General features: G+C 54.9%; 1 protein-coding gene across 3 annotated transcripts in view; it reads right to left on the minus strand.

Annotated features, from left to right (window-relative positions):
* Positions 1–8,820: 8,820 nt before the first annotated feature.
* Positions 8,821–22,556, minus strand: part of CTDP1 (CTD phosphatase subunit 1) — an 82,931-nt gene continuing 69,195 nt past the window's right edge. Inside the window, exons 13-14 of one of the 3 annotated variants that reach the window (XR_010340119.1) lie at positions 9,211–12,400; positions 8,821–9,031 (exon numbers count right to left, since the gene is read on the minus strand). Coding sequence is in view for 2 of the 3 variants with exons in the window: in XM_021672955.2 (XP_021528630.2) it covers positions 12,262–12,400 (139 nt within the window). In the remaining variant the exon portion in view is untranslated. Of the gene's footprint in view, positions 12,401–22,556 lie in introns of all 3 variants that reach the window. The other 2 variants (XM_021672955.2, XM_021672957.2) reach the window with 2 other exon arrangements.

Genomic DNA, 22,556 nt, shown 5'->3' on the forward strand with positions numbered 1-22,556 from the left:
ACGAGCTCGTGCAGACATTTTGGGAAGGCTGATGACAGTGCCGGGGCCCCAGCTTCCTGGCTCTGCAGCTCTGAGGGTCTAGAAGATTCTCTCTAGACAAATAACTGTGTCCACCTGGGAGGGGCTTGCTGTGAAGTCGCCCTTCGGGTCCTTCCGTGGTTGGAAACCCGTTTTCGGCTGACCAGGTGTGCGGGTGCTGCCGCTGGACGGGCCGGGCCCTCCTGGCTCCAACCTCCCCAGAAGGAAGATCTCCTACCTGCCGGCTTCACGTTCACCTTCAACTGCGGGGACCTCACTCAACAGAGGAGGTGCTTCCATCGAAAACAACTTCCGCCGGCAGGAACACGGAGCAGGAGACCCTGGTGGGCAGCGCTGGAGGGAGCGTGGGTCAGCATCACTCGCTGGGAGGGAGTGTGGACCCACGTCACTGACGGGAAACTCATTCTGCGCTATCCAGGAAACCCGCACTGAGGTGGCCCCAGTCCCAGCAACTCTAACCCCAGAGGCTCATTCACGTGTAACCCCCGGAGGCATGTGAAGAATGCTCAGGGGCTGCATTTGCATCGCAAGAGCCAGAAGGAACACAGACACCTGGCAAAACGAGCTGTGGCACAGAAACGTCACCGAGCAGGGGGGAGAATGACAGACCACGGCTGTGCACGCGGACACAACCCCGAGGCACCCGAGGTCAGAAGGAAAAGGGTCCCTCCTACCGACCACGGGGCCACGTACTGATAAACCCAAGGGTCCCAAGTTGGAAATGCATTGAAACGCGTAACCCTCCAAACACCACGGCTGAGCCCAGCCCACATTAAACATGTCGGGCCCCTCACGTTTGCCGACAGTTGGGCAAACTCGTCTGGCAAAAGCCTACGTTATGTGCGATCTTGCGACCCGACTGCCTCGTGATGTACTAACTGCTGAACTGAGATGGCAAGATTCGACTGCGTGCATACCGGAAGCACGGATTCTAGTGAACGTGATCCCTTTGGAATCACTCTAAAGTCAAAAAACTACTGTCAAACCACAGTAAGCTGAAAATCGCATCGTGTACAGACATGGGCAAAAGCAAACATACGGTGCTTACGTGTAAATATGCGTGTGGCAAAGCTGCACAGGGAAACATCAGCGATTAACATGAAATTCAAGATTTGTCTAAGGGTGTGGCCGGGGAGGAGAACCGGACAGGAAAGGCTCCGAGAAGCCTGTTTCTCACACAGGGTGCTGGGCCACTAGGTGGTTATTTACTCTTAAAAACTATTTTAATTCACATACCACGAGTTCACCCCTTTAACGTGTACAATTCAGTGGAATTTCAGTACACTCTCAGTTGTGTCATCATCACCGCAGCCTAATTCCACATCTGCACCACCTCTGAAGGAAACCCCACGCTCGTCTGCTCTGACCCCTCACTCCACAGCTTCCTGCCCGAGGAAGTGGGAATGAAATGGGATGCTTTTTGCACAACTGGAGGATGTTTGTGTCTTTTCTGGGAATGTCTCAGTCCCTTGCCCATTTTTACATCTGATTGTCTTTTTATTGTTGAGTTGTAAGAATTCTTTATACACTATAGACACTAGACCCTTATCAGATAATTTGCAAATATTTTTTCCAATTCTTATATTTTCACTTTCTAGATAGTTTCCTTCGTGGCATAAAAGCCGGGAATTTTCATAAAGTTCAAGTTACTGATTTTTTCTTTAGTTCCTTTGCATTAGTTGTCAAACTCGAGAAATCCCTGACTGACCCAAGAGACAGAGTTACATCTCTGTTTTCCTCTTGGAGTTTTTAGCTCTTACGTTTAAGTCTTTGATTCATTTTGAATTAGTTTTTGTATATGGTGTGAGTTAAGGGTTCAATTTCATTCTTTTGCATGTAGATGGAATTGTTTTCTTTCTTTTCTGGGTTGTTCATTGTTAGTGTATAGAAATACGATTGATTTTTGTATATTGATCTTGTATCCTGTAACCTTGCTGAACTTACTTATATCAAATTGTTTTTTAGTAGGTTTTTTAGGCTTTTTAAATACACAAGACAATGCCACCTGTGAAGATTGTTTTACGCCTTCCTTCCCGATATAAATGCCTTTTATTTCTTTCTCTTGCCTAATTACTGTATTTTATCCATTTTCATTCTTAAAAAATCACATATTTCATATATTTTATATAACCACTGCTTCTTGGGATATCCAGCCCCTGTTTTCTATTAAAAAGTAAAAATGGTAAGTATCTTTAAAAAGAATTTTGGCAAACAGCTCCTGATGCAGCCTCTACAATCTCCCCTCTAAAGCAGTTACAAAGACACAGGCAAAGCGCAAGATAACACCAAGACCAAAGCCCGCACCCACTGCCAGGATCTGACGGGATTTTCATGAACCACAGGCAGCCCTCAGCAGTGCCTTCCTAACTGGCCCAGGCAGTCACAACCGGGCAAGTGTGATCTTAGCAAGTAACATGCTTCTGGAGGCAGAGAACAAACGCTCAGTGGGCAGGGTGGAGTGGGAAGTGGTCGAAGGAAAACACAGTCCTGGAGGCTATCCGAGCCACATTAGGTGGACGCCTGCAAGACACGGGAATTGAGAGCCTGCGTTTATTAATTCAACAAACTTTTTGAACACATATCACGAGCGAGTTCTGTGTTGAGAGCAGAAGCTACAACAATCAACAAAACTGCACTCCTGGTTTCATGGAGCAGCCGGCAGGAAGACAAAACAAAAAGGCAGAAATCAAAACAGCCCAAAATTCGGCAAGGGGTGTAAGGAGGGGAGAAGACAGGGTGGTCAGCAGGTACAAAATCAGGAAGGGCACAGCCGAACTCAACACTACCGTCAGTCAATGAGATATCATTAACATCTCCAGATGACATCGTCCCACAGCAGCACGGCACGTTCTTCTCAGGCTCACGGGAGCATTCACGCAAAGACCATTGATCGCACCTCCACAAACTTAGGAGGAATCATGCAGTGCCTGCTTTCAGATCACAGTGAAATCAAACCAAAATTCAGTAACAGAAAGATAACTGAAAAACCATAAAAACACGTGACAATTAAACAGCACATTTCTAAACAACACACAGGACAAAGAAGTAATGCCAAGAGAAATTTAAAAATATTTTGAAGTGAAAATGAAAACACAAGTTATCAAATTTGTGGGTTCCAATTTATAGCACTGAACGTATACATTAGAAAGAAGATCTAAAATCAGTAACTGAAGCTTCCACCTGCATAACACAAGAATATCAAATTAAATCCAAAGTAAAACAGGCCGGGTGTGGTGGCTCACACCTGTAATCTCGGCACTTTGGGACGCCAAGGGAGGCAGGTGACCTGAGGCCAGGAGTTTGAGACCGGCCCGGCCAACATGGTGAAACCCCGTCTCTACTAAAAATGCAAAAATTCGCTGGGCGTGGTGGCGCGTGCCTGTAGTTCCAGCTACTTGGGAGGCTGAGACAGGAGAATCTCCTGAGTCCAGAAGGTGGAGGTTGCCGTGAGCTGAGATCGCACCATTGGACTCCTGCCTAAGCGTCAGAGCAAGAGTCCATGTCGAAAAACGACAACAAAGTCGAAGTAATAAAAAATGAGAGCTGAAAACAATGAAATAGAAAACAGGAAATCAATACAGAAGAGTAATGAAGCCAGAGCCAGTTCTGTGAAAAAATAAAGAACGTTGATACCTCTTTAGACAGGTAAGAAAAAAATACACAAAGTGCTGATTTCAGCAATGAGAGGGAACATCACCACAGATCCCAGGAGGGAGCATCACCACAGATCCCGGGAGGGAGCATCACCGCAGATCCCCGGAGGGGGCATCACCGCAGATCCCGGGAGGGGGCATCACCGCAGATCCCGGGAGGGGGCATCACCGCAGATCCCCGGAGGGAGCATCACCGCAGATCCCGGGAGGGGGCATCACCGCAGATCCCGGGAGGGGGCATCACCGCAGATCCCGGGAGGGGGCATCACCGCAGATCCCCGGAGGGGGCATCACCGCAGATCCCCGGAGGGGGCATCACCGCAGATCCCGGGAGGGGGCATCACCGCAGATCCCCGGAGGGGGCATCACCGCAGATCCCGGGAGGGGGCATCACCGCAGATCCCGGGAGGGGGCATCACCGCAGATCCCGGGAGGGGGCATCACCGCAGATCCCGGGAGGGGGCATCACCGCAGATCCCGGGAGGGGGCATCACCGCAGATCCCGGGAGGGGGCATCACCGCAGATCCCGGGAGGGGGCATCACCGCAGATCCCGGGAGGGGGCATCACCGCAGATCCCGGGAGGGGGCATCACCGCAGATCCCGGGAGGGGGCATCACCGCAGATCCCGGGAGGGGGCATCACCGCAGATCCCGGGAGGGGGCATCACCGCAGATCCCGGGAGGGGGCATCACCGCAGATCCCGGGAGGGGGCATCACCGCAGATCCCGGGAGGGGGCATCACCGCAGATCCCGGGAGGGGGCATCACCGCAGATCCCGGGAGGGGGCATCACCGCAGATCCCGGGAGGGGGCATCACCGCAGATCCCATGAGGGGGCATCACCGCAGATCCCGGGAGGGGGCATCACCGCAGATCCCGGGAGGGGGCATCACCGCAGATCCCGGGAGGGGGCATCACCGCAGATCCCGGGAGGGGGCATCACCGCAGATCCCGGGAGGGGGCATCACCGCAGATCCCGGGAGGGGGCATCACCGCAGATCCCGGGAGGGGGCATCACCGCAGATCCCGGGAGGGAGCATCACCGCAGATCCCGGGAGGGGGCATCACCGCAGATCCCATGAGGGGGCATCACCGCAGATCCCGGGAGGGAGCATCACCGCAGATCCCGGGAGGGAGCATCACCGCAGATCCCGGGAGGGGGCATCACCGCAGATCCCGGGAGGGGGCATCACCGCAGATCCCGGGAGGGGGCATCACCGCAGATCCCGGGAGGGGGCGTCACCACAGATCCCATGAGGGAGCATTACCACAGATCCCGGGAGGGAGCGTCACCGCAGATCCCATGCATGTGACAGGGACGACAAGGCAATACTAGGAACACTCTATGCTCCCAGATTTGATAACCTAGATGAAATGGACCAATTCCTCCCGAGACACAATCTGCTAAAACTCATACAAGAAGAACTAGCCAGTCTAAATAGGGCAACATCTATTGAAGAAATTGAATCAATAATGAACAACTTTCCAAAGCAGACAGCATCAAGCCCAGACGAGCTCACGGGTGGACTTTGCCTCACATTCAAGGAAGAAATTATATGAAATTTCCATCATCTCTTTCAGAAGACAGGAGCAGAGGCAATACTTCCAAGCGCATTGTATGAGGGCAGCATCCCTCTCGCACACAAACCAGGTGAAAAGAGGAAAACTATGGACCAATATCTCTCATGAACACAGACGCAGAATCCTCAACCAAATATCATCCAACTGAAAGCTACCATGTGTCAAAAGAATTCTACAGGAAGATCCCGTGGGATTTACCCCAGGTATGGAAATCTGGTTGAGCATTCGGACGTCAATGTAACCTGTCACATCAACGAGCCAACAACAACCAAGAATTCGGTGAGCAGATCACAGACGCAGAAAAGCATCTGACAATTCAGTGCCCATTCAGGATAAAACTCGGGGAACTGGGAATAAAGCAGAACTTCAGCTCCACACAGAACACGCACAGCAGTAACGGTGGGAGACGCAAAGCTGCCCGCTAAGATCAGGAACGAGGCGAGGACACCCTCTCACCGCGCCTTTTCAACACCACACTAGACGTCCCAACTAATGCCGTAAAAAAGGAAATGAACGGTATACTGATTGCGAGGGAAGAAATAAAACTCTTTGCAGATGACGTGAGTGCGTAGAAAACCCAAAAGAACTGACTGCCCCTGCCCCTGCCAAGTCCCTCCTGGAACTACTAAGCAATTCCAGCAGGTCTGCAGAATACGAGGTTAATGCACAAAGCCATACCAGCAATGAACAAGTGGGATTTGGAATTAAAAACACAGTATCCTTTACATTCCGTCTGCCAAAGAAAATACCTTTGTATAAATCCAACTCTCTCTCTCTCTCTCTATATATATATATAAAAATATGGAAAACTACAAAACTCTGATCAACAAAGTCAAAGAAGAATGAAACAGAGATATTCTATGTACATGGATGGAAAGAATCAATGTTGAGTCTTTCAAGATGTCAGTTCTTCCCAACTTGATCTATAAATTCAATGCAATCCTGATCAAATCCTAGCAAGTTATTTTGTGACTACTGACAAACTGACTTTAAAGTTTATATGGAGAGGCAAAGACCCAGAAAACACAACAAAATACTGAGGAAGAATGAAGCTGGAGGACTGATACTACCTGACCTCGAGACTAAACGACAGTAATGAGGACAGTGAGGTGCTAGTGAAAGAACAGACCCACACAGACACAGCCGACTGATCTTCCACAAAGGGGCAACGGGCACGCAATGCACAGGAGTCCTGTCGGCAGACGCTGCTGGAACAACTGGATGTCCACATGCAAAGAAATGAATCACGTCGACACACACATTACACCTTTCACCAAAACTGGCTGAAAATAGATCAGAGAGCTAACTATAAAATGCAAAACTATAAAACCCCCAGGGAATACCTACATGACTATGTATGGTGGTGGACCTTTCCACACAATAGCAAGCTGAACTTCATGAACATGAAAAACTGCTGCTCTCTGAAAGACACTGTCAGGAGAACGAGAAAAGGCAGGCTAGGAGACAGGACTTGAAAGAGACGTGTGATAAAGGACTGTTCTCCGAAATGCACATGCAACTCTTTCTTAATCAGAAAACAAAACTCGCTGGGTGCAGTGGCTCATGCCTATAATCCCTGCACCTTGGGAGGCTGAGGGCTGAGGATGAGACCAGCCCGGGCAACACAGTGAAACTCAGCCCCTATGAAAAAAAAAAGAAAGTCAACAATTAGAAATGAACTGATTTCAAAATGGGCTGTAAAGATTTTAAAACCTCATCAAAGAAGGTATTAATATAGAGATGGCAAAGGATTACATGAAAAGATCCTTCACGTCCCACGTCATCAGGGAAACAGAAACTGAAGCAATGGTGAGGGCCCCCCACACGCCCAGCAGAAAGGCCGCCGGCCAGAGAGACCCCCCCACACGCCCAGCAGAAAGGCCGCCGGCCAGAGAGACCCCCCCACACGCCCAGCAGAAAGGCCGCCGGCCAGAGAGACCCCCCACACGCCCAGCAGAAAGGCCGCCGGCCAGAGAGACCCCCCCACACGCCCAGCAGAAAGGCCGCCGGCCAGAGAGACCCCCCACACGCCCAGCAGAAAGGCCGCCAGCCAGAGAGACCCCCCACACGCCCAGCAGAAAGGCCGCCGGCCAGAGAGACCCCCCACACGCCCAGCAGAAAGGCCGCCGGCCAGAGAGACCCCCCCCCACACGCCCAGCAGAAAGGCCGCCGGCCAGAGAGACCCCCCCACACGCCCAGCAGAAAGGCCGCCGGCCAGAGAGACCCCCCCCACACGCCCAGCAGAAAGGCCGCCAGCCAGAATGCTGACAACACCAAATTCGGGTGAGGACGTGGAGCAACGGGAACGCTCATTCACTGTGGGCAGAGGTGTGACATGGCACAGCTGCTTTGGAAGACAACGTGACAGTTTCTAAATGCACTCGGACTGCAGGATCCAGCAATCGCACTCCTTCGCACCTACTCTAAGGAGGTAAGAAGTTACGCCCAAACAAAAACTTACACACGGATATTTAGAGCAGCTTTACTCATTATCGCCCAAACTTGGAAACAGCCAAGGTAGTTTTTTAGTAGGTGAATGGATAAATGAATTCTGGTCCATCAAGACAACAGAATATCATTCAGTGCCAAAAACAAACGAGCTCTCCAGTCCTGAAGACACGGAGGAAACTTAAACGCATGTTACTGTGTGAAAGACGCCGATCTGAAAAGGTGACATACGTGTGATTCCAGTCACGTAACCCTCTGGACAAGGGCTAAGGAGACAGTAAACACATTAGTGGCTGCCAAGGGTTGGGGGGACACGTGGGGGCAGAGGCTTGCTGAGGCGCAGACACGGCTGGTGTGACTCCACGGTGGTGGATACGCCGTCAGACATTTGTCAAACCTACGGAATGCCCAGCGCTAAGAGCGAGCCCTGGGTGGGCACCGGGTGGAGAAGCGCCCAGCTCCCGGTCCCCACATCTGCCAGGTGCCTGCCTCACAGCAAGTGTGCGTGCAGATTAGAGCCTCATGGCCGTCTCAAAAACTTGGTATGAAAAACGGATCCGATACGAAATCCGCTCATGCTGTTACACAAAATTTCAACTTTGTTTCTCAAAAGAAAAGGAAGGAAATTTTATTAAATTTAACTGTTACAGATTTTTGAATGGTCTAAAATGTATTATCTATTTATATAACGACTTACCTCAAAGTTTAAGGAGTTACCTCTTCAAATTCTAAATCACAAATTTCCTTACAGCCACTTTAAGCTTAAAACCTGACATGAAAGTTACATTCAGGGAAGCAAGTTCAAGTTTCCTATTAAAATTTCTTAACATGTTGTTTGAAACAGTTGTACAATTTTTCAATATTTAATATTTTCCTCTAACACTCAGTCGTTTCTTTGCATAACACAGAGAACACTTCATAAACGTTGATCACGGTCCCACAGGTAAAGTCCCCGGCTCTCTCAAGCAGAACACACACCACACTCTCGGGGCTGCCGGCGTGCGGGTGCCGTCCCGGGCTGGCCTTCCAGGAGGCCGCCACTGCCGTGGGCAGGGTCAGGGGACCCGCCGGGCAGCACAGTTTGGGAGCCGCGCCAGTTGGGGCTGCGAGGACACGGCTGCTGCCGATGGAGGTCGGAGCCAAGAATGGGACGGGCCCGTGGAGTGCCCGGAGTGGGGTCCTCGCTGCTGTGCAGGGGGCGGGCGGACACCGAGGCAGGCAGGAGGAAAGTCCCATTTTCAGCTCTTGATGTGGAAGCGCCGGTGCTGGGACCCGCCTCCAACAGGTGACGGAGAAGGCGTGGGGCAGGCTGTGCAGAAATGCGGCTGGGGGAGCTGGCCCCACCCCGAAGCCTCCGGACCGCCCCACTGCCCCTGTGGACGACCCTAGAGCCTGGGGAAATCCTGCTGCTCCTCCAGGAACTGGGAACCCCTCGCTCTCCGGCGTAGAGAACCTGGCCCGTCTCCCCTGCATGCTCTGTCCACTCACCTTCCCTGGGGAGAAGAGTCTGGGTCCTCTTTGTTAAAAAGGTCTTTTAGAGGCTGGGCATGGTGGCTCACGCCTGTAATCCCAACACTTTGGGAGGCTGAGGCGGGTGGATCACAAGGTCAACAGTTCCAGATCAGCCAGGCCAAGATGGTGACACCCCGTCTGTTCTAAAAATACAAAAGTTAGCTGGGTGCGGTGGTGGGTGCCTGTAATCCCAGCTACTTGGGAGGCTGAGGCAGGAGAATTGCTTGAACCCGGGAGGGGGCGGCTGCAGTGAGTCAAGATCATGCCATTGCACTCCAGCCTGGGCGACAGAGCGAGACTGCATCTCAAAAAAAAAAAAAAAAAATCTTTTAGGACACACAGGGCGGGGGTAGAAACACATCAACCCGCAGATAATATGAGACCAGATGCTCAGACTGGGCAGAACACCCGGAGAGCCAGGCAGGTCCTGAATGCTGCACGAGGCCCGGCCCCTCACGCCAGCAGGCTCTGGGCAGGAGCTCCACCGCCACCCTCCTCCCGTCCTCTCGGCCCCCAGGGCAGAGTAGGCAGCAGAGGGGTCCCTGTTCCTGCTGCCCTTGCAGCCCCATCTATATTTCCACGCAGTGTTCAGTGAGGCCCTGCAGAGCAACACTAACACCCTGGGAAGTCAGAGGGAACTCGACCAGGAGCAGAACGAGGGGCCACCTCGGACCGAGCAGGACTCGCCACAGGCAGAATCAGCCCAAGCCCTGAGGGAGAAATGCCTGCGGACGGAGAGGAGGGTCCCCTGAGAAACTCCTGCAGACAGAGAGGAGGGCCCCCTGAGAAACCCCTGCGGACGGAGAGGAGGGTCCCCTGAGAAACCCCTGCGGACGGAGAGGAGGGTCCCCTGAGAAACCCCTGCAGACGGAGACGAGGGTCCCCTGAGAACCCTCTGCGGACGGAGAGGAGGGGCCCCTGAGAACCCTCTGCGGACGGAGAGGAGGGGCCCCTGAGAAGCCCCTGCGGACGGAGAGGAGGGTCCCCTGAGAAGCCTCTGTGGATGGAGAAGAGGGTCCCCCGAGAAACCCCTGCGGAGGGAGAAGAGGGGTCCCCCAGCCTTCCCCAGAGGCCTCCAGGAAGCACCGAGTCCTCACTAGGCCTCCCCGGCCCCCCAGCACATCACTCCCTGCACGTTTTGTGCCCTATAAACCATAGAATCTTATGATCTCTTTGGGGTATCAAGCTGTACATTATTTTTGTTTTCTGTCCAATTCATCTTAGATTCTGGCTTGCTTGCAGCGAAAGTGAACCTGAGGAGGGGTCCAGTTCGCATCCTGCTTCTCTGGACGGGAGGAGCTCCCTGACCGGCGCCTGCTGCCCTGCGGCCTCCTCAGAGCGTGGACCCCGGAGAACCCACAGGTGGGCTGGTGGTGAAGCTGCCTCGTCACACGGCCCTGCAAATAACCTGGTTAGTACCTCAGTCACCTGGGGCTGGCACACTGCTGGGGGACGCTGCCTTTCTTCTGCCGCCATCTCGCCATATCTTGACGACAGCACGAGGACCCCTGGGGTCCTCTATCCACTGAGGACACCTCCCTCCCTTGGAAACCCCACGGCAAAGGCCCCACACCCAGCGGAGGCAGCCTGAGCCCGGAGGTCCTGCGAGAGCTGCATCCTGCGGACGGAGACTTCCGTCACACCCGCCGTGTTCCAAGCTGCAGTCAGGTAAGGGTGCTGTTGGAATGCAGGGGAGAGCGCTTTTGGAAAGGGCCACGGCCTCAAGGCACAGCCTCGCGCCCATCACACTGCGGGATTGACGCCGGGAGGAGGAGGGGACGTCAGCCCAGGCTGTGACCTCGAGGGCTCCTGGTGGGACTGACGCTAGCAGCCTGGGCTCACGTCCCCTCCTCCTCCAGCTGCCGACCGAGGCTGCTCGGTCTAGGGTCCTCAGAGCAGCGTGACCAGGAGAGAGACTGCCGCGTGCCTGACCTTCTGAACACAGACACAGGCTGCTGCATGCCTTTCTCTTGGGGGCTTCGAGCCAGACCCTGACAGCCCCCAGGGAACAGACAGCGCAAGGTGGAGCCCCAGTTTCCACCTGTGAACGTGCTCCCAGGAGGAGCGCTTCCTTCAGTCTCTTGGGCATCTCAGGTTTAAGTTTTGTAAAAATCTAATAATTAGGAACAACAGTGGTCTCTTGGATTTTTAATGTTTCAGTGAGATCTGTGGAAAAATTCCTCCCACACAAAGGAGAGTGGCAGCCACAGTGAGACCCTCTCCTGTTTAAACTACCGCCCCTGGTCAGGCGCGGACAAACCCAGCGCGAGCTCGGAGCCCGCCCACCCCACGCCCCATGAGCATTCAGCTAAGGAGCTGGATCCCAGCAAGGGAGAGGCCGGGTGTCACCGCTGCCACACACCACGAGAAGGTAACTTACAAAAAGGATTTTTATTAAATGAAAGAAAAATCCGTCTGGTGGGTCAGATATGAAATAGATTTACAGGAACTTTACATCAGATCTGAGACATAAAAGGCTGCCCAGCAAAGGCAGCGCCCCCTTGCCAGGATGCCAGTGGGAGGACAGCGGGTGGCCGCCCAGACCACGCGGCATGGACCCTGCGCAGGAAGCTCCAGGCTGCCCAGAGCCACGCTGTTCCCCAGAAATGGGTCCCCTGGGAGGGAGCGGCAGGTGCTCCAGGCGGGTCTGCGTGGGGCTCGGCACTTGGCACGCACGCTGTCCCATTTAAACTGCTTGTCCATGTCTCGAGGGACCCTGAAGGCTTCCCCTAAGGAATGTGCTCTGGTACACAGGGGGAAACACACCGCCCACCCTCACCGAGACAGCAGGCCGGGCGAGCCTGGGCCCCACAAGGCTCTGCTAAGTTCTTTGGCACAGCACGCCCGGCCCTTTAACACCTGTCACTTAAAAAATAGACTTTCCTGTAGTAAAACTTCTTAAAAACACCTATTTCTGCAAAATAATGTGTTTCTGTATGTGGAGCTCTGCAGATATACACGTCCTTCGGGAAGAAGCCGCGTGGGCCGCGGGCTGGTCCGGACGGCTTCGGTCCCTCCCCGCTGCGCTCACATGAGGTCGTTCAGCTCCGCCTCCAGCGCCGCAGCCATCTCGTCGGCCTCGGAGCTGCTGCCCTCGTCCTCGTTGCTGGAGCCCCTGCTGGACTCACTGGCGGCGTCCTCTTCGTTCAGCTTCCTCTTGTGGCCTCTGCAGAGAAGCAACGTGGTGTGAGACGCCCGGGGCACGCAAACGCACGCCGGGCGACCGCGGGGCTGCACTTGGAAAGGGGCACGGCAAATTCTCCGGTCAAGGACGCACATGGGCCACCAGACCTGGGGCCACGCCACACAGGCGTGGACAGCAGAGCACCGGCCTGTCACACACGAGGACGTCACTGACAAAGCGGTTCCTCACCGTCTGCAAACCAGTCCCAGCAGCTCCTAAACAAACACCGGCCACGCTGGAGACCCCAGAACGGGAGTCCCCCGTCAGAGTTATGCTCACAAGCACCTCCCAGTCATCGAGGGGCCGCAGTCCGGAAATTTCCGTTTCCTCAGGCCGTGCTGGAACGGTCACTGATAAACAAGCGAAGACAATGCCGGCCCTCTGCGTAACCAGCAAATGCCACTGGGCTTTTCTGATGAGCCACTGCAGATGCACCTGGCTGCAGTGACGGTGGCCACGAGATTCCCAGAGCGCTGCCATTCTGGCCTGCCAATGTCCTGCCGGACACCCACCTCCCGGTGCTGCGCCCAGGAGCCTCAGCCACACCCTTAGTGACGGAAGCCTGGTGAACGGTGCACGGCCTGCTTTGATTTTACCCTGATGGGGGCAACTGGGCCACGCCAGTCTCCAGTTACAGTCCTGAAAATCACTGAGCGAAACTAGTGAGTCACCGCATGCGAATACCCTAAACACATTTTCTTGGCTAACGGAGATAAAACGTAGCTAACGTGTACGGGACACTCTACGTATGACACAGCTGCGTGCACACACAGCACGCGTGTAACACACACACTCGAGGCTGACGTGCACAAACCACGGCACAGAAATAACCTGAAGCCACTCATGCTGGGATTCGAAAGACCACACTTCACTTGCAAGAGGCAAAAGGAACAGAAGCAGCCAATCAGACGAACCAACGGAAGACGAGCGAGCCCTGGGGCTGGCACCCAGAGCCGACCAGTCACGACAAGCGTGTTCACACCTCTGAACACAGTGTGAGAGGAACACGAGGGCCCCACACCTCCAAGTCCTGTCCACGTGGCACACACTGGGCTACAGGATGACAGCCCCTCCCTCCTTTCCTCCCTCCCTGGCCTGCCATGCAAGATGAGAACTGCCGTCTTCCATGACATGCTGGGACCCCTGGATTCATAAGATCCTTTCCTAAACAGCAATGTATCCCATCCTTTAAGAGCGGAGTGGACTGGGTGTGGCGGCTCACGCCTGTAATCCCAGCACTTTGGGAGGCCCAGGCGGCAGATCGCCTGAGGTCAGGAGGGCTGGACAGGAGACCCTTGCGAACAGAGGCGGCGTTCTGGGCCCCCGAGCGGTGCACGGCGCTGACCTCAGGGAGGAGGGCAGTCATGACTGAACAGGAAGGCCAAAGCGCTCTCAGGTCGAGAGTGGGACGGTCACCGAGTCCAGGAGAGGCCGGGCCAGGATCTCGTATGCACGGGGACACGGGAGTGTGTGGCCCGACCCTAACAGTCTGGTGACCCAGCTCCCTGCCTCTTCAAGAGAGCCCTCGCCCCTCCCAGTAAGGCCAGGCCCCCGGGGTCGGCAGGTGTCGTCACCTCCTTCGCGGCAAGGCTGGGCTGGACAGACAGGGCACTGAGCAAGCAGGGGCAGGGTCCCCCAAAGAAAGTGGAGACGGGGCCGACATCGGCCAGGACGGACCCTGGAGACAAGCAGGGGGAGGAAAGGGAGGGCAAGAGATACAGGAACCAGTTCCAGCAATTCCCTTCTTCCTAAAATCAGGCGGGGAAGCCATCCATGGCAGACAAGAGTTCTAGCAGCAGCAAGAGAAGGACAAAGAATGGGAGACACCAGCCGTGGCTATTTCTGTGAAGTTTAGAAACACGCCACAGCGCTCCCCTCGAAAGGCTGATTAAAGCACCCGGCCAGGCTGTCGACAGCAGGACACCTTCAGAAAAGCCAGCGTGCCTCGCCAGGGTGCCGTGGGACCCGAATGAAGCCCATGGAAAGGGCCACCTCAGCTCCTGCTGCAGAGCCCTGCACACATGCACCGACACAGTGCACGCACGCAGACACGGCTCACACACGCAGACACGGCTCACACACGCAGACACGGCACAAACACAAAGACACGGCTCACACACAGACACAGCTCACACATGCACCGACACAGCGCACACATGCAGACACGGCTCACACGCGCAGACACGGCACAAACACAAAGACACGGCTCACACACAGACACAGCTCACACATGCACCGACACAGCGCACACACGCAGACACGGCTCACACACAGACACGGCTCACACACGCACCAACAGCGCACACATGCAGACACGGCTCACACACGCAGACATGGCTCACACACAGACACGGCTCACACGCAGACACGGCTCACACACGCAGACACGGCACAAACACAAAGACACGGCTCACACACGCACCGACAGCGCACACATGCAGACACGGCTCACACACGCAGACACGGCTCACATGCAGACACGGCTCACACACGCAGACACGGCACACACGCAGACACGGCTCACACACGCACCGACAGCGCACACATGCAGACACGGCTCACACACGCAGACACGGCACAAACACAAAGACACGGCTCACACACGCAGACACGGCTCACAGACAGACACGGCTCACATGCAGACACGGCTCACACACGCAGACACGGCACACACGCAGACGGCTCACACACGCACCGACAGCACACACATGCAGACACGGCTCACACATGCAGACACGGCTCACATGCAGACACGGCTCACACACGCAGACACGGCACAAACACAAAGACACGGCTCACACACGCAGACACGGCTCACACACGCACCGACACGGCTCACACGCAGACACGGCTCACACGCCCAGACACGGCACACACGCGCAGACACGGCTCACGCGCAGACATGGCTCACGCGCGCAGACACGGCTCATGCGCAGACACGGCTCACACACGCAGACACGGCTCACACGCGCAGATACGGCTCACATGCGCAGACACGGCTCACGCAGATACGGCTCACACATGCAGACGGCTCACACAGACGCGGCTCACACAGACACGGCTCACACACAGAGACAGCTCACACACAGACATGGCTCACACACACAGAGACACGGCTCACACAGATAACGGCTCACACACACAGACATGGCTCACACACACCGACAAGGCTCTCACACACAGATACAGCTCACAGCGCTCCTGCACCAACAGGCTACTGATGACTTAAGGCCTCTGACCACACGTGTCGCTGCCGTGAGATGTGGCCGCGGGTGCTCACAGTGCTTGCTGGGAACAGTTTCTTGCGTATCCACAGCTGAGGATACTGTGGGTTGAGGACCAGCTGTACTGGGGGCCTCTTCCTTCGATTTTCACAAGAAACCCAGTGGGCCGGCACCACCATTCCCATCTCACAGACAGGGACCTGGACCCCACGATGCCGGCGAGAATGCTCAGAGAAACGTTTTCCACGCATTCTGGAAAAACGTGGCTGACAGGAGACAGGGCCAGGCCTTGCGTGAGGCTGCGTGTCTGGGGGCAGGTCAACGGTTTCTACCCTGAGGGGTCACAAAGCCTGGGCTGGAGTGCCCCTCCCTCCATGGGTCCCACCAGGCCCCGCATGGTCCCTCCTGGTGCTGAGAACGCCGTGCCCTCGGCCTCTGTGGGCTTCCAGCTCCGTAATGCAGTACGGGAGTGCTTCGCTAAGATGGCACAAAACATTTATTCTTGGCTAAACAATGTTTGTAGTGTGGCATTTAAAAATACAAGACGAATGAGTTTTAGTAATTAAAAATTACCTCAAACATTAAAAACAGCTGCATGCCACAGTTAGTAAATGTGTATAACTGACACCAGCTCCACTTCCTCAGCATAACATGCAATATTTATATTTTGTTTATACAACCAGCTGCACAGCTCCGTAGAGAAATACTGACAGATTTAATTTGGGGAAAATTTAAAGCTCGAACATTTATCTCACATCTAACGTGGAATAAGGCAAGAATCCAAATAGAAGAAGATGTACGTAAACTGCCCCCCACCCGTATTTCAGTTTCCCAAACACATTGGGCTGTCACAGTGCACGATTTAGCACCAGAAAGATATGTGTCAGTGTGGTGAATACACGCGTGATCGTGTCACACCAGCATCTAATCCAGTGGGGAAGGAGCAATCCATAGCCACAGGGTTCCGTGGCCGCCGCCAGCGTGGCTGCAGGAAGAGGGAAGATCAGCGCTGCACAGTGAGGCCACCATGTCACTAAAAACCCATGCTGGGGTGGCCAGGTCTGCACGCGCCAGGACAGCTGCACAGGGCGGATTACTTCCCCAATGAACCCTGGAGTGAAATGTGGCGTGAGGGTGGCGTGGGGCTGCCTGGTCAAAGCAGGCAAAAGCCTGCACTTCACAGGGACCTGCAGGGAACCCCAGTCCAACCACCTATGACACAGGCCGGGCCCTGTTAAGGAAAGAAGGCAAGAGCTGGTCAGCTGCTGAGAGCGGACCCAGGCCCAGGCCCCCGAGGACCCCAGCGGGCGGAGATGCAGCGGTTCTGGGTGTGAACGCTGTCACGCTCTCCTCAGCAATCTCATGGCATTAGAATGAATCTGAGTGTGTGTTGCAGGTGGAAGAGGAGGCAGGGACCCTTCCCAGCAGGGAGCTGGCGGGCACCCCCCACGCTCGACCCTTCCCTCCAAGAGCCTGCTCCCCAGGCTGGGGCTCCTTAAAGTGAGAAGTTGAGCGAGTGTATTTTAGGGTAAGAACTGCTGCTTCATGTATCGGTAAGAAAGGATGAGAAAAAAATTCTATCCCTCACTTATAATTGGGCAATCATTAAAACAACTATTTGATCCAGTAGCTTTGTACCCAAATTCTAAATTGCAGGCACCTGAGTGGCTGGCATCACGTGGTCAAGGCATGCGACCAGGAGCCTTTGCCTTGGTGTGTCAAAGACCACTTTAACACCATCGGGCATGGTGTTCACCTGCAGTCCCAGCACTGTGGGATGCTGAGGTGGGAGGATTGCTAGAGGCTCACACACGCAGACACGTGTGGGGCTGGTATGAGACCAGTATGGTCTCAATGGGCAAAACAGGGAGTCCCCATCTCTACAAAAAAAAATTTTTTAAATTAGCCAGGCATCGTGGGGTGCACCTGTGCTCCCAGCCACTCGGGAGGCAGAGGTGGAAGAATCCCTTGAGCCTAGGAGTTCGAGCTTCCAGTGAGCCGTGATCCTGCCACTGCACTCCAGCCAGGGCAGCAGAGTGAAACCTTGTCTCTTCAAAAAGAAAAAAAGCCCCAAAGTATGAGGTGGGCAAGGTAGGGTCTCCTGACCCGTCCACAGTACAGGGGTAGTCATGAGGCTCTCATTCTTGCCAGAGGTGCACGCTTGTATAGCTATGCAAGCAAAACTCCACATACTGTGTGCAGTGGTAGTGAACACAGCCTCCATTTCTCACACCCTCGAGTGGTAAACCCAGAACATGCACGGGAGAAACGCACAATTCAGTCACAACACGTGGGTGTGCGGACGTCTCATCTTTCCCACAAAAGCTACCCATGCCGCTCAGGACCCAGAGGTCTTTCCCACCCCCAATCCCAGCAGCACGTTCAGATTCCCGCTTGTGGGAGAAAAAGGGGGGTCCTCGATACCCCCACCCCACTCTCAGGACCCACAGGTCGTGGGTCTGGTACCCCTGCTGAGAGCCAGCTGGCCACGGGCACGGGACGTTCCAGAACGGCCGCTTCGGCTCCAGCTCCACAGCCCACCAGGCCGTCAGGCCGGCGCCCCTGCAGCCTCCACTGCTCCGAGGCGGGACGCACGTCCTCCGGCCAGCAATTCCTCCGGACCCTCTGGAGGCTCCCACGTTCCCTGAAGAGCTTCAGGACTGGTCTCTGGCCCCCACGACTGAGTGGTGGGGAAACCCGCGCGGTCTCGCCGCGCCCACTTCTCCCTTTGCTTCGTCGGTTTCTGCCTCCACCGAGGTGGTTCTCACTTCAGGTGCACGTGTGCTCGCAACACTCCCACCTTCCCGATGGGTCCAGCTCTATCAGTTCTCACTGTACAGCGTCCTCTGTGTTTGCAGATGCACTGTTTTAAACTCAGTCTTCTCTGGTATTAGGTGACACTCCAGCTTTCCTACGGGTCTGCTGACCGACGCGACGCTGCCTTCTGACCAGACTGCCCCACCCAGGCGTGTTAATCTGAGCGCCCTTCACTGGTTGTTATCCACGTCTTCCGGAGCTTCGGTTCCGTCTTCTCTTTACTGTTTCCTTTTGCATTAAGTGATTATTTTCTAATGTAACATTTTGGTTCCTTTCGTGAACCCCAAATATCTGAGGCAGGTCTCAGTTAATTTAGAAAGTTTATTTTCGCCAAGGATGAGGGCACGCGCCCGTAACACAGCCTCAGGAGGTCCTGAGGACTCGTGTCCAAGGTGGTCGGGACACAGCTTGGTTTTATACATTTTTGGGAGATATGAAACATCAATCAACGTATGTAAGAAGAACACGGGTTCCGTCCGGAAAGGTGGGGCAACCGGAAGTGGGGAGGAGGCTTCCAGTCACAGGTCGACAAAAGACAAAAGCTGCCTTCTTGTGAGTTTCTGATCAACCTTTCCAAAGGAGGCCATCAGATCTGTATCCACCTTAGGGAGCAGAGGGTGACTTTGGAGGGAATGGGAGGTAGGCTGGCCCTCAGCAGTTCCCCAGTTCGACATTTCCTGTTAGCTTACTGATGGGTGGGGCACAAGGTTTATTTTCCTTTCACACTTTCATGGTCTGTTTCACGACGTATTTTGCGTTATTTCGTTAGTGGCTGTTCTTGGGTTCAGCATATACATATCTCGCTCCATCAGAGTCAATTTCGGGCTCAATTCAATGCTGCCTAATTCCAGTTAGACATGGAGACGTGGCTGCCGCGCAGCTCTGGCCCTTCCCCGCTTTGTTCATTGCTGCAATACCACATCCACGTATGCCACAAACCCAGTAACACGCTGATTACTCATTTACAGAAGGAGGGAGAGCAACGGTACACTCAGAGCGCGGTCCGGGTTCTCCTCGCCTCTTCCCGTAAATTCAAGTCACCACCTGCTGTCATTTCGCCCCTCAGTCCCCTCCTCTGTGCTGCTACCGCACACTCCCGCATGTCATGGGCCCAACAATACAAAGAGTTTTTATTTTTGTTTTTCTTTGAGACAGGGTCTCGCTCTGTGGCCCAGCCTGGAGTGCAGAGGCATGATCCTGGCTCACTGCAACCTCTGCTTTCTGGGTTCTAGTGATTCTTGTGCCTCAGCCTCCTGAGTAGCTGAAATTACAGGCATGCATGACCACGCCCGGCTAATTTTTGTATTTTTAGTAGTGACGGGGTTGTGGTCCACCTAAAGTGATCCACCCGCCTTGGCCTCCCAAAGTGCTGGGATTACAGGCGTGAGCCACCAGACACCTGGCCATAGAGTTTTATAATATAAAACCGTATCACTTTTTAAATCAAGAGAGAAAAGGAGAAGCGACATGCTGCCTCACAGAGTGACGGAATCTCCATTTCTGGTGCTCTGCTTGTTTGTGTGGATTCGGATTTTCATCTGGGTCACCTGCCTTCAGCCTGAAGAGCTTCTGTTAGAACTTCTTGTAAGGCGCGTCTGCTAATGAATTCCCACTTTCTGTCTGTCTGGGAAAGCCCAGATTTTTTGTTTTTGCTGGATAGGGGGCCTGGGTATGGTCACACTGTCTCTTGAGAAGCGGCTGCGGCCTCAGGATGGGCTCTCTGTGGAGGCCTCACACTTCCTCTGGTGCCCCCAGGCCTGTCCCGGCATTTCCACTTCCACTGTGGAAGGATCTCTGTGCTCATCCTACTGGGAGTTTGCTGAGCTTCTGGGATGAATAAATTAATGTTTTCCATTAAATTTGGGCAGTTTTCAGTCATCATGTCTTTGAATAGTTTTTCTGCTCCTCTTTCTCCTAAAGAACATCTTGCTTGGTTATCCAAGATTAAAAACAACTTGATGTGGGTTTCTAGGGAGAACTGTTCACTGTTGTCTGTCTGTAAGAGCAGGAAACTCATGCAACCCTCCCAAATGGACAAGAGGAGCCAGACCTGGGAGGAGCCTTGCCGGCCGTCCCGTGTCTCCCACGCAGGCTGATCACACGCCCCCATGGAGAAGAGCTGAGTGTTGGATCTGGGTACTCATGTCAGGAAACGAAGCCTTTAAAACATGGTGCTGTTTTCCTTTCCTGTTTATCACTGTGCCAGATGGGACAGGAAACAGCGCCAGGACTAAAATCTCCGAGTACTCAGGGAACCGTCTTCGGCTGTTGTCTCTGTCAACAGATCATGGGAATGACCAGCTCATCCTCCTGCCGCTAACATAACAGCTCCCAGCAATGCTATGTTATGTTTCCCGGCAGTTAACTCAATGTTGTTTTCACTTCTCCACGAACTCTAGGAATAATCTGAAGAGCCTATGGTGTATTTTAAAGTTGCCTTCTGTGAGCAATGACTCACCTCCTACCACCAAAAGAATAAAAGGATAGGCTCAGGGGCAGATCATCCCATGTGGGAGACATCACCCCACCACGGGCTCAGGGACAGATCACCCCACGTGGGAGAGACATCACCCCACCACGGGCTCAGGGGCAGATCACCCCACGTGGGAGAGACATCACCCCACCACGGGCTCAGGGGCAGATCATCCCACGTGGGAGAGACATCACCCCACCACGGGCTCAGGGGCAGATCATCCCATGTGGGAGACATCACCCCACCACGGGCTCAGGGGCAGATCATCCCACGTGGGAGACATCACCCCACCACGGGCTCAGGGGCAGATCACCCCACGTGGGAGAGACATCACCCCACCACGGGCTCAGGGGCAGATCATCCCACGTGGGAGAGACATCACCCCACCACGGGCTCAGGGGCAGATCATCCCATGTGGGAGACATCACCCCACCACGGGCTCAGGGGCAGATCATCCCACGTGGGAGACATCACCCCACCACGGGCTCAGGGGCAGATCATCCCACGTGGGAGAGACATCACCCCACCACGGGCTCAGGGACAGATCACCCCACGTGGGAGAGTCATCACCCCACCACGGGCTCAGGGGCAGATCACCCCACGTGGGAGAGACATCACCCCACCACGGGCTCAGGGGCAGATCATCCCACGTGGGAGAGACATCACCCCACCACGGGCTCAGGGGCAGATCATCCCATGTGGGAGACATCACCCCACCACGGGCTCAGGGGCAGATCATCCCACGTGGGAGACATCACCCCACCACGGGCTCAGGGGCAGATCACCCCACGTGGGAGAGACATCACCCCACCACGGGCTCAGGGGCAGATCATCCCATGTGGGAGACATCACCCCACCACGGGCTCAGGGGCAGATCATCCCATGTGGGAGACATCACCCCACCACGGGCTCAGGGGCAGATCACCCCACGTGGGAGAGACATCACCCCACCACGGGCTCAGGGGCAGATCATCCCACGTGGGAGAGACATCACCCCACCACGGGCTCAGGGGCAGATCATCCCATGTGGGAGACATCACCCCACCACGGGCTCAGGGGCAGATCATCCCACGTGGGAGACATCACCCCACCACGGGCTCAGGGGCAGATCATCCCACGTGGGAGAGACATCACCCCACCACGGGCTCAGGGACAGATCACCCCACGTGGGAGAGTCATCACCCCACCACGGGCTCAGGGGCAGATCACCCCACGTGGGAGAGACATCACCCCACCACGGGCTCAGGGGCAGATCATCCCACGTGGGAGAGACATCACCCCACCACGGGCTCAGGGGCAGATCATCCCATGTGGGAGACATCACCCCACCACGGGCTCAGGGGCAGATCATCCCACGTGGGAGACATCACCCCACCACGGGCTCAGGGGCAGATCACCCCACGTGGGAGAGACATCACCCCACCACGGGCTCAGGGGCAGATCATCCCATGTGGGAGACATCACCCCACCACGGGCTCAGGGGCAGATCATCCCATGTGGGAGACATCACCCCACCACGGGCTCAGGGGCAGATCACCCCACGTGGGAGAGACATCACCCCACCACGGGCTCAGGGGCAGATCATCCCACGTGGGAGAGACATCACCCCACCACGGGCTCAGGG

Source organism: Aotus nancymaae, unplaced genomic scaffold, assembly GCF_030222135.1.
Source record: "Aotus nancymaae isolate 86718 unplaced genomic scaffold, 86718_ANA_hifiasm-v0.15.2.pri h1tg000100l, whole genome shotgun sequence".
NCBI classification, from domain to species: Eukaryota; Metazoa; Chordata; class Mammalia; order Primates; family Aotidae; genus Aotus; species Aotus nancymaae.